The sequence below is a fragment of the Suncus etruscus genome, chromosome X (genome assembly GCF_024139225.1).
Source record: "Suncus etruscus isolate mSunEtr1 chromosome X, mSunEtr1.pri.cur, whole genome shotgun sequence".
Taxonomy (NCBI): Eukaryota; Metazoa; Chordata; class Mammalia; order Eulipotyphla; family Soricidae; genus Suncus; species Suncus etruscus.
Window position 1 is genome coordinate 33047691 of NC_064868.1, and position 12561 is coordinate 33060251.

At 40.7% G+C, this 12561-nt stretch overlaps 1 protein-coding gene across 1 annotated transcript; it reads right to left on the reverse strand.

The window, feature by feature from the left end:
* Positions 1–2424: 2424 nt before the first annotated feature.
* LOC125998813 (DDB1- and CUL4-associated factor 8-like) lies at positions 2425–3798 on the reverse strand. Its single transcript, XM_049766876.1, has one exon. The coding sequence runs from the start codon at positions 3796–3798 to the stop codon at positions 2425–2427; it is 1374 nt and encodes a 457-aa protein (XP_049622833.1).
* Between the last annotated feature and the right edge of the window lie 8763 nt (positions 3799–12561).

The following is a 12561-nucleotide window of genomic DNA, read 5'->3' on the forward strand; positions in this document are numbered from 1 at the left end:
AGAGCCCAGGCCAGACTTAGACCACCTGAGCTGCCAGGCTCTGCCCATGGGAAGGGTTTCTGCAAAGGGTTCCCTTTCCACCCCCCATTTTGTACCCACCTTCTGTTTTGAGATAAATTTTTCTTTGATCCGAACTGGCCAGTCTTAGTTCCAGGGATGGGTTCCAGAGGGAGGACTACCAGCCTAGCAAGGAACTCAACTCCCAGATGGCAATGGATTTCACAGAGAGCAAGAGCCCAGGGCAGCTTAGACTACTTCAGCTGCCAAGCCTCGCCCAGTGTGAGGGGTTGTTGCACAGGGTTCCATTTTCCAACACCCATTTTGGAGCCATCTTTCTTCTTCTGGCTGGAGTGGTCTGAGTTCCCAGAGGGAGAACTCACAACCCATCAATGGACTCTCTCCCAGAAGGCAATGGATTCAAATGGTGTGACACTCGGAGCCAGAGTCCAGGCAGGGATTAGACTACCTGAGCTGCCAGACCCTGCCCAGTGGGATGAAATGCTGCACACCTTTTCTTTTCCCAAGTGGCATTTTGGACCCAGATTTCTGTTTCTGGCTGGAGTAGTCTGAGTTCCCCATCAGCCAGTGAAGGCTCTGGGGAGAGGGTCCAGGAAGGAAGAATCCCAGTACAGCATATACTTGCTCCCAGTTGCAATGGATTCAAAAGTGTGACACTGAGAGCCAGAGCCCAGACTGGGTTTATACTGCCTGAGCTGCCAGGTCCCGCCCAGTTGGTGGGGTTGCTGCACAGGCTTCCCTTTTTGACTCATTTTGGACCCACTCTTCTGTTTCTGCCTGGAATGGTCTGAGTTCCCCATTGGCCAGTGAAGGCTCCGGGGATGGGGTTCCAGAGGGGGGACTCCCATCTCAGCAAAGGACTCAATCCCAGAATGCAATGGATTCAAATGGTGTGACACTGGAATCCAGACTACAGGCAGGGCTTGGATTACCTGAGCTGCCTTTCCTGCCCAGTGGGTATAGTTGCTGCACAGGGCTCCCTTTCCCAACCCATGTTTGGATCCCCATTTCTGTTTCTGATTGAGAGTGGTCTCAGTTCCTCATCGGCAGTGAAGGCTCAGGGGATGGAGTCCCAGAGGGAGGACTCCCAGCCCAGCAAGGGACTTGCTGCCAGATGGAAAGGGATTCAAACCGTATGACCCAAATTTTCAACTAATATAAGGAGCACTAGGAATGTACTTTTTTGAGTCTAATGGTACTTTATTATATACTTCAAACCGACAAAATTTGTGAAAACAAGTGTTTTTTGCAGTATTGTAAAGCAATATTGTAGAAAGGCACACCTTTTGTATTCACTTATACAAATAAGTTATAAACAGAATGAATATAATTGAATAATTGTACATATATGATTCAAAATTCATATAAAACTATAAGATAAAATGTTCTCAAAGAGATATAACATCCTAAACAGTTTCTTTTGTGCCACACCTGGCTGTGCTTCATTCTTAGTCCTGGCGCTGAATTTAGGGATTCTCCCTGGCAGTGGTCAGAGAACCCTATATGTTGCTGAATATTAAACTGTGTGCTGCTACATGTAAAGCAACAACCAACACACTGTGCCAGCAAAATTGTTGAAAATTTTAAGTAACATAAACCATAAATATTTGTGCTGTGAAAGTTCTCTCCAGCCAAGGAACTTTAAGAGAATTAAAGTTACAATAATTAATACACACTTCAGAAAATGTAGACAACCCCATGTTATTTATTCTAGAAGAATGGATTGTCTGTATTTAGACATAAACATATTTAAATGTATATTTATAAATATAAATGTAAATATATATATGCAATTTTCCTTTTCAGTTAAATTGTGTGAGTGACAGTGAGAGAACAAGAAAGAGAGGATAAAAGAGAAAAATGTTGAAGCATGTTTGTAAGTATGCCAATAGTCAACATTTTAAGGAACAATATTAGGCTTAATTTAACAGATAAACACATTTCTTATATTTTCATGTAAATCAAGGGGTTTATAATAATAAATAAAGACAAAAATAATGGGTGATCATTATTAGTGCCAGAATAAGATAATTAAGTTTTTAAAACCATCAATAGTAGCCTTTTTAATTGGAACAGAAAGATAAAAATGGCAGAAATAAAGATTCCAATTGAAGAGTAAAGGAATAAAATGTCAAGGAAGGTAGAGAAAATTAATTAAAGTTAGGTTTTACTTGTACCTAAAAAAATAAAACATAAGGGCAAATGTAAACAAGTTGCATTTTTTCACTTCTATTTAACCTCAGATGGGACAGAATGCTGGAATAGGCACGACACATTTTAAGATGGCAGGCATAGTGTGAGATCTTCACCTTCTTCAGATATATCAGTGGTAATGGAGGACTCGTTAGAATCTGTAGAACCAGTGATTCCAGCTCCATCAATTGTTCCACAATGACACAAATGATCTTAGGATCTAAAGTTACACATAACACACCAAATCTCGTTGTTTTTAAAAAGATCCCTGTAGTACAAGAAAAATTCATCACGTTCTTGCTTATTCTTTTTCATCAGGAGCTTCGTTCCTTCAGGGTCAGTAGTAACTATGCTTGAGGGTCCCCAGATCTTGAGTGTCACATCTAGGCCACAGCTCGCTATAACAGGTAGGTGGGGGTGGGGTTCAACGCAATTGATGATAAATCTCTGATCCCCGTGAAAGCACTGAACAATCTGGCTAGATGACTTCTCCCAGAAAAATAGATGTCCACAGTCACTGCCACTCACAACAAACTGACTTCTGGGCCCATAGAAATTGACACCTTTCAATGGCAAATTATTTCGATGCCCCTTGTATCTTCTCACATACTGGGCTTCATCACAGCTGTTAGTATTAAAGAGATATATATCTTCATCATTATAACTGGCCAAGAGCTCAGTGCCATCATAGCTATACACCAGGCTTGTGATGCTTGGCTTAATTGTATTGGTGCACAAGTGTGGAGGACAGAATTTCTTAAGTATTCCATTATTGACCCTCTGGTTCATTTTTCTATGGTCATATATCCTAACAACCGGATCTTGTCCACCCACTGCAAACTCGTGAATGTTGTTAGGATTCACAAAGATCGTATAGAGCCCCACTGTCTTCCAATTGTCATTTAACACGAGCATTTTGGAAGCTGGCTGATCCAGCCGGAGGTCGACATCATAGACAGCACCATCTTTGCCTGATGTGAGGAATCTGTGTGGGCAGTGTGGCACTAATGCCAGACTGTGGGCAGCTGCTTGGTGCTGAGCCACACGTCTGATGGTCTGGCAGGCTGGGGAGGAGCAGAGCTGTGCCACCCGAACCTGGCCATCTCGGCCGCACATGGCCATGGCGGTATCCCCACTATTTGGGAGGAACTTGGCCTGGAAGACATTACTTGTGAAGCCACTGTCAAAATCCAGCAGGGCGCGCTGCTGCAACCAATCCCAGATGATGACTCTCATGTCATCTCCGCTGCTCGTCAGCCAGGCCCCACTCTGGTTAAACTGCAGGGTGCTGACGCCGCGCACGTGGCCTTTCAGCTCGCACTGCAGCTGGAAGCGCTGCAGCAGGGCTCTGGACCCACAGGCCTCGGAGACGAAGTTGGCCCTGGAGCCCAGCTGCCGGTTGCGCAGGGCAGATACGACCTGCCAGCGGGGGCGAGGCAGGGGGGAAACCTCCGAGGCCACCCAGTTCTCCAGGGCCTCCTCCCGCTCCTGCTCTAACTGCCCTTGTGGGACGTCGACGTCTCTGGACCTCACGAGGTCCTGAGACGATGAAGCCTCCTCCTCTTCCACGTCATTCGCACCGCTCATATTGGACATTTTAAATGCTCACGGTTGTCCCACTCCTCGTACGAACCGAACTTCTCAGACGTTGCTTCCCTGTCACGAAGGTACAGTGGCAATGGCCGTTGGGCAGAATCTCGCGAGACGAGACTTTGGCCAGGACCAGTACGGATACTGGTGAGGGTCAGAAGACCTTGGCCGGATGCACTGTGACCTTTTGAAATGATTGTATTCTGTCTGGCACTTACACCATTGTATACTGCCAGGGGTTGGACACGGGAAGCATAAGCTATTTTGGAAAACGTTGTCGTTAGAATCCTGTTCACAAAATGACAGTTGTTTGGCAAAACAGATTTTTATAAGCCTTCGTATTATTCATAAAAAAACCTTGCTTTTATTTATTTGATTGATTGTTTGATTGGATTTGGGGCCATATCCAGTGGTGCTCAGGGGTCACTCCTGGCTCTGCTCTCACAAATCACCCTGGAGGTTTTACAGGATGACGTGAATTGAACTGGGTACATTCCATGGTGTGGCATGCAATCAAATGCCCTACTGTTGTAATATCCCACAGGCCACCTCCTTTTATTTTTTAAGTCTTTTTTTTGGCTACACCTAGTGCTGCTCAGGGTTTCTTCCTGCTCTGTGCTGGAGAGCTGGAGGGGCTATTATGGGTGCCAGGAAGAGAATCCCTGTCTGCCTGTGTACAAGGCTAGAACCCTAAGCGCCAAAGTTTTGCATTGTTCCCTCTATAGTTTTTTAGAGTATTGGTATACATGAGGGACTAACCCTTATGTTAACGCACAGGTTCTACATATGAATTAGATTTATTTATTATTTTATTTTATTTTTTAATTTTTATAATTTTTATTTTGATCATAGTGGCTTACATATTGTTGACAATAATATTTTAGGTACATATTTACATAAAATCAGGGGGGATTCCCATCACTAAATTGTCCTCCGTACACCTCCGTTTTTGTCCTACCTCCCATTTCCTCTTCCCTCACCCCAGGGCGGCTAGAATATGTGGTCCCCTCTGTATCTAACCTACTACTTAGTAGTCTTGCACCTGTTTGGTCTTGATGCCTCCCTTATTTCCCCCTCTAACTGGAGGCAGGACTAGCTAGTTCAAGTTGCGTGGTTTTGCCTGAAAAAGAGAAAATAAATGAACTGGGGTAAGAGTCTAATACCGCGAAAATGGGCGGAATCCTTCTAGAGGCTCTCATCATCGATTTGGGAGATGAAGGAGAAAAAGAATGTGAAACACTCCACCCGTACCAAAAGAAGTGTCAAATATCCAGTGAGGGCTCCAGCTATATCGATAAGCACCACAAAAAAAACAGACTAAAAAACAAAACAAAACAAACAAAAAACAAACAAAAACAAACAAACAAAAAACATGCCATGGTCTTGAAATGAGAAACATGGCATAGCACATAACGAAAGAAAAGAAAGGAAGAGAAAAAAAAATAAGTATAATTGGGGACAACAATTTCAATAATCACACCCAAACAGAGAAATCGACCAAAATAGATAGGTAAATAAAAATAATAATAACAATAATAAATGAAGGTAAAATATATATATATATATATATATATATATATATATATATATATATATAATTAACCAAGGTTTTGTGCTTTTTGTATTTTTGTTTTTTCCCTCCTGCCCTGGCACAGTAAATATTGGGGTCACTCGAAAAGGAATTCACTTGGCCTAAGAAATATGGGGTTTCTCCATCCTTGGAGCATACTGTCATGGGATCAACTCTAGACTTTGCTCAGGATCATTTACTCTCCGGGTGGTGTTTTTCTGGTGTGTGGAAGACTTCTGCTCTGTGTTTAGAGGTCTCAGTATCTGCACAGATCCTGAGGTGGGACTTATGATGAAGTCAGTCTTTATGGTTCTAGAGGTTCTGTTACCTCAGTGTGATTTTTATCCATCTTCTGTGGTTGGTGATCTTGGTCTTTGCACTGAACCTAGGATGGCACCTAGGATAACGTCTTTCTTTGTGCTTCCAGAAGCCCCATTCCATTACAATTGTCTCTGCCGGACCTTTGGGACTGGGGATCATGATTATTGTGCAGGTTGTAGTTCAAACCCTAGGCTAGGGCTTTTTTTATTGGTCCCAGGCTGTATACAGTCTGGTCATGGTTCCAGCAGCCAGTCATCTGTAACTCGCAATCTTGGCTTTTGGACCTACCAAAGGGTGACAAGTCTTCTGATTTTGTCTTGTCGTTAGCTGGTAAGGTAAGATAACCTGGACTAAGGTCAAGTTGTTCCCATTTTCTTCGTTGTCAGGATGTCATATTAGAGCTGGTACTTGTTGGTGACCTCGCAGTATTAAGGCTGTCCCGGATGGGATTTGTTTCCTGTAGCAGTTGTGAAGAACTGTGCCATTTCTATGTCTGGGATCCAGGGTTCAAGGCTGGACGGATGGTATGTAATCACCTGAGGTCTAAGTTGATTCCACATGACATATTTTCAAGGTAGGAGATATCCCTGTATTGTAAACAACTATGAGTTCCTATCTCTAGTAGATAAGAGCTCTTTTTTATCTGTAAGATTTCCCCTTTATTTAGTGTGCCTTTGCAGGGGGAAGTGGTGCTACATTTTAATGTTGGTGTATTTGGGGGTGGGCAGAGGGGATAACAGAAACAGGTCACATACCCAAAAACAATAAAAAAAGGAAATAAAAATGTATGTGCTCACAAATGTATATGTAGGACAAACATTTAAAAAAATAAATTAATTAATTAAAAAAAAAGAAATAAAATGAGTTAGCGAAGTTTTTAAAGGACCAAAGTGGTGCAAAAGACTACCTTACAATTGGGGGAGAGCAGGTAAAGAGGTGGTGTATTACAGGTCTTATGCCTATATTGGAAGTACAGTTTTTCCCATTATCTTTTGGGTTTTTCTTGTGGTGTGTGGGTTCCCAGGCATCTTCCTATCCCACCTCCTGACCTTCTTCAGATTGGTAAAAATTTTTGGCAGGGAGGTCTTGAAGAGTTCTTGCATTGGGGATACTTTTGGACCTAGGCCTGGTTTCAAAAAACAGTCCACGTTAGGGGGAGTTGGTAGGGAGGGCCTCGCAGCATGAGTCCGCAGGGGAGTTGGCTGTCTTTTCTTGCAGGAGACGAGGTGTGGGTTTAACTGGGTGTCCCCTTGCCTGGGTGCTGGGTACTGGTTTGTTGGGTAGGAGGTCGATCTTGATGCCTAATAGATTAAGGACTGAAGGTGAAGAGTTTTAATATGGTGGGAGATCTGGATGGGATTGAGGGGTGAAGGGATAGTTGGATTTCCGGAGGGGAGAAAGGGGAAGGTATATGGGAGGGGTATGAAGGGAGAGAAAAGAGAAAATACCTTAGAAAGAAAAGGAGAAGAGAAAGGGAAAAAAGTAAAGAGAAGAATAGAAAAAAAAAGTAGTGAGAAGAGAGGAGAGAATAGCAAGGCAATGCTGGTTTGGTTGAATGTGTTTGAAGAATAGAGCCTGTAGTTTAAGTCTGTACGTCGCAGGTACTGCTTTGGTGGTCTGACTGGTCACGTGCTTCAATTCCTAAAAGAAGGTATAACCTAGAGATAAAGTGTACGTTAAAGAGTTTTCTCGTGGCCATCTCGTAGTGCAAGCAAGGTATGGTATCTCGTGTGGTATCCCGAGTTGCCATCTTAGTTTGTCCGCCCTTTGTATCCAAGGGCGCCTGTGGACAGAAAAGCTGAGAGGTTATTTAAAATATAGTAAGATAAAGGCATTAAAACATAATGTTATGGTATGTTGCCATTGCAGTCCATGATTTCCCATGGTGTTCTACACTTGTGTTCCTGTATACGATCTCTGAGGGATTATTGTGGGCCTTTGTTGTAGAAGTCTGATTATATACCTGTTCTCTCTATGCTGCTGTTTCTGTTGTTGCTGTTTTCTTTGTGATATAATGTGTAGTCAAGAGTTTGCGTTGTTCCTTTTTCATGTACTTTGGACACTGCTCCCACGTATATGTTGACTATTACAGTGTTCGGAGTTTCTACCCTGTTAAACCCAGTTATTTGATTGTTAGGTATTAGTTGTGTATAAAATATATGTTCTAGGTGTTTCAGAATAGTGCTACCATTCTGTGTTTATCTTTTGTCTTCTGACTTACTTCGTTTAACATAACATGATCTAGGTCCATCCACGTTGCTGCAAAGTCTGTGATTGTATCATTTCTGACTGCCATGTAATATTTCATTGTGTATATGTACCACATCTTAATGATCCATTCATCTGTTGTTGGACATCGAGGTTGGTTCCAAGATTTGGCTATTATACTGAGTGCTGTGATAAATAGTGTGGTGCATACGTATTTTGGGATGAATGTCCTTCCATCTTGGGGGTATATGCCTAGGAGAGCAATTTCTGGGTCAAATGGCAGCTCAATTCTGAGTTCTTTGAGCACTCTCCAGACTTTTCTCCATAGATGTTGGACTAGGGGGCATTCCCACCAGCAGTAGATGAGAGTTCCTTTCACACTGCATCCCCGCCAACAAAGGTTGTTTCCATTATTTTTGATGTGATCCATCCTCACTGGTGTAAGGTGGTATCTCATTGTTGTCTTGATTTGGATCTCCCTGATGATGAGTGAAGGTGAGCATGTTTTCATGTGTTTGTTGGCCATCCTTCTGTCTTCCTCAGAGAAGTGTCTATTCATTTCATCTCCCCATTTTTTATGGCTTTATTTGGTTTTGGGGGGCTCAGCTTTCTGAGTGCATTGTATGTTCTAGAAATCAGCCCTTTATCTGATATGTCGAGTGAAAAGATTATTTTCCCATTCTGTTAGCTGTCTTCTTGCGTTAAGTAGGGTTTCTTTTGCCATGCAGAAGCTTTTTAGTTTGATGTAGTCCCATTTGTTTATATTTGATGCTAACATTCTTGCCATCGGTGCTCCATTCTCAAAGACCTTTTTGATATATAGGTCTTCGAGTGTTCTGCCTATTTTATTCTCGATAAACTTTATAGATTCGGGTCTGATTTCAAGGTCTTTGATCCATTTTGAGTTGACTTTTGTATAAGGAGTGAAGTATGGATCGATTTTCACTTTCGTATATGTGGTTTTTCAGTTGTACCAACACCATTTGTTGAATAGGCTTTCTTTGTTCCATTTCAGATTCTTGCCTCTTTTATCAAATATTAGTTGGCTGTATATCTGGGAGTTTATGTCTGGGAATTCTGTTCTGACCCACTGGTCTGAGGTCCTGTCTCTGTTCCAGTACCATGCTGTTTTAGTTACTATGGCTTTATAGTATAGTTTCAAGTTAGGTAAGGATATGCCTTCCAGCTTTTTGTTTTTCAGTATGTGTTTGGCTATCCTGGCTCTTTTGTGGTTCCAGATGAATTTTGTGATTGATTGTTCTATTTCTTTAAAGAATTGTGTCTGGATTTGGATAGGGATTGCATTAAATATATATAGAAGTTTGGGTAGGATAGTCATTTTGACTATGTTCATTCTACCTATCCATGAGCATGGAATGTTCTTCCATTTCTTTAGATCGTCTTCAATTTATTTCTGAAGTGTTTTGAAATTTTCCTGGTATAGGTCTTTCACTTCTCTTGTAAGGTTGATTCCTAGATACTTGATATTTTTTGATACTATCTTAAATGGAATTGTATTTTTAATCTCTCTCTCCTCAACTTCATTGTTTGTATATAGAAACGCTACTGTCTTTTGTGTATTGACTTTGTATCCAGCCACTTTGCTGTATTGGTTGATTGTTTCCAGGAGTTTTACTGTGGACTCTTTAGGGTTTTTGATGTATATCATCATATCATCGGCAAATAGAGATAGCTTGTGTTCCTCTTTCCCTACTTGAATTCCTTTGATTCCCCTCTCTTATCGGATTGCTATTGCTAGGACTTCTAAGGTTATATTGAATAAGAGTGGAGAGAGTGGACAGCCTTGTCTAGTTCCTGACCTTAGTGGGAATGCTTCTAGTTTCTCGCCATTAAGTATAATGTTGGCTGTAGGCTTTTCATATATAGCTGTAACTATCTTGAGGAAGGTTCCTTCTAATGCTATTTTGCTGAGTGTCTTTAACATTAAAGGGTGTTTGATTTTGTCAAACGCCTTCTCTGCATCGATTGATATGATCATGTGGTTTTTGTCTTTCTTGTTGTTGATGTGATGTATAATGTTGATTGATTTGCGTATGTTGAACCAACCTTGCATTCCTATTATAAATCCCACTTGGTCATGATGTATGATCTTTTTGATGAAGTGCTGGATTCGGTTTGCTAAGATTTTGTTGAGGATTTTTGCATCTATGTTCATTAGTGAGATAAGTCTGTAGTTTTCTTTCTTGGCAGTGTCTTTGCCATCTTTGGGAATGAGTGTTATACTAGCCTCATAAAAGGAATTAGGAAGGATTCCTGTTTTTTCAATGGTTTGGAAGAGCCTGTGGATCAGTGGTAGTAATTCTTCTCAGAATGTTTGATAGAATTCACCTGTAAAACCATCTGGACCTGGACTTTTGTACTTGGGGAGTTTCTTAATTACTGATTCAATTTCCTCAGATGTAATTGGCCTATTTAGGCTTTCTACATCCTCCTTATCCAGTCTTGGAAGATGATATTTTTCCAGAAATCTATCGGTTTCTTCTGGATTTTCTAACCCGACTGAGTAAAGTTGTTCATAATAAGTCCTCATGATATTTTGGATTTCTTGGGGTTCTGTTGTAATCTCTCCCCTTTCATTTGTGACCCTATTTATTTGGGTCTTTTCCCTCTTTTTTTGGTGAGTCTTTCCAGTGTTTTGTCAATCTTGTTTATTCTTTCAAAAAACCAACTCCTGGTCTCATTGTTTTTTTGTATTGTTTTCTTAGTTTCTATATTGTTTATCTCTGCTCTGTTCTTTATTATTTCTTGTCTTCTGCTTGTGTTTGGGTTTCTCTGCTGCTGTTTTTCCAGCTCCTTAAGATGTCCCTTTAAGTTGTTGATTTTGCTCTCCTCTTTCCTGACATATTCCTGTATTGCTATAAGTTTTTCCCTAATCACTGCTTTTACTGTCTCCCATGGATTTTGACAATTTGTCTCTTCATTATCGTTTGTCTCAAGAAATATTTTTATTTCTTCCTTGAGTTCCTCCTCCAGGTGTTGTATTTTCTACATAGTTTCTTTTTATAGTTAATCTTGATCTCTGTTGCATAGTGAGCTGATAGAGTAATTCTGATAATCTTTATATTTGTGACTTTATGTAAGTTAGAATTATATCCTAAGGCATGGTCTTTTCTAGAGAAGGTTCCATGTGCACTTGAGAAGAATGTGTATTTTGTTTTCTGAGGGTAGAGGGCCCTTTATAAGTCTATTCTATTAAACCTACTTCTTCTAATTTCTCATTTAGGACTCTTATTTCTTTGTGAGTCTTCTGTCTGGTGGATCTGTTCAGTGATGATAGTGGAGTATTGAAATATCCTACTACTATCACATTGCCTTCCATATGTTTCTCTAGTTTTGTGAGCAAATACCTTACATATATTGCTGGGTCTGCTTTAGGTGCGTAGATATTACAGAGTTATTACTTCATCATCTTGATCTAGCAGTCCTCTGATCAGTAAGTAGTGACCCTTTTGTCTCTGATCACTTTCTTAAAGTTGAATGCAATTTGGTCTGATATAAGAATGACTGTCTCAGCTTTTTTTTGGTGTCTATTGCCTTGAATAATTGAATTCCTTTTATTTTATCCTTTTATTCTGAGCCTGTGTCTATCCTGTACTTGTAGGTGTGTTTCTTGCAAGCAGTAGAAATTCAGGTTTTGTTTTTTGATCCAAGACTCTACTATGTGTCTTTTAAATGGAGAGTTTACTCCATTGACAAATAAGGAGATTATTGTTAGGGAGAGCTTTTGTGCAGTTGTATTGTGTAGGGTTGTTGTTGTTACATTAGGGGATTTGGATTGTGTAATTCATCTCTGAGTATATCATTTAGAATATGTTTTGTTTGTGCACATAATGCAAGTTCTTTTTTGTCTGAGAACGTTTTTAGTTCTCCCACCCAAATGAATGAGAGTTTTGCTGGATACTGAACTCTAGGATGGAAGTTTCTTTCATTCAGTTGTTTAAATATGTCATTCCACTCTTTTCTTGCTTGAGATATTTCAAATGGGAGATCTTGTTTGAGTCTTATGTTCATTCATTTGTACTTGATGTTTTTTTCTCTTCCTTATTGCTTTAAGGAGTTCATTCTTCTCTTTGATTTTTTTTTTTTTTTTTTTGGTTTTTGGGCCACACCCTGTGACGCTCAGGGGTTACTCCTGGCTATGCGCTCAGAAGTTGCTCCTGGCTTCTTGGGGGACCATATGGGACGCCGGGGGATCGAACCGCGGTCCATCCTAGGCTAGCGCAGGCAAGGCAGGCACCTTACCTCCAGCGCCACTGCCCGGCCCCTTCTCTTTGATTTTTTGCCATTTGGATTAATATATGTCTTGGTGTTGGTTTATCAGGGTATATTTCATTAGGGACTCTTTTCACTTCCTGGATTTGCACTGAAGCCTCTTTCCAGAGATTGGGAAATTTTTCTGCTATTATTTTCCTACCATCTTCGCTCCCCATTTCTCTATTTCCTCCCCTTCTGGTATTTCCACAATCTGTAGATTATTTCTTTTTTCTTTGTTCATTAAATAACTTTTTCTTCCAGTACTTTACCTTTTATTTTCTTATTGGCTTGTTTGTCATTTTTGGTTTGACGTTTTTATTCAATTTCTTTTATGTGATTCTTCAACTGTTTAATTCTGCTACTATGGCTTGCTAAGACATTTTTTA

Excerpts from the sequence above, each read along its gene's own strand:
- LOC125998813 (XM_049766876.1), bottom strand. The coding sequence starts at position 3,798 with ATGAGCGGTGCGAATGACGTGGAAGAGGAGGAGGCTTCATCGTCTCAG.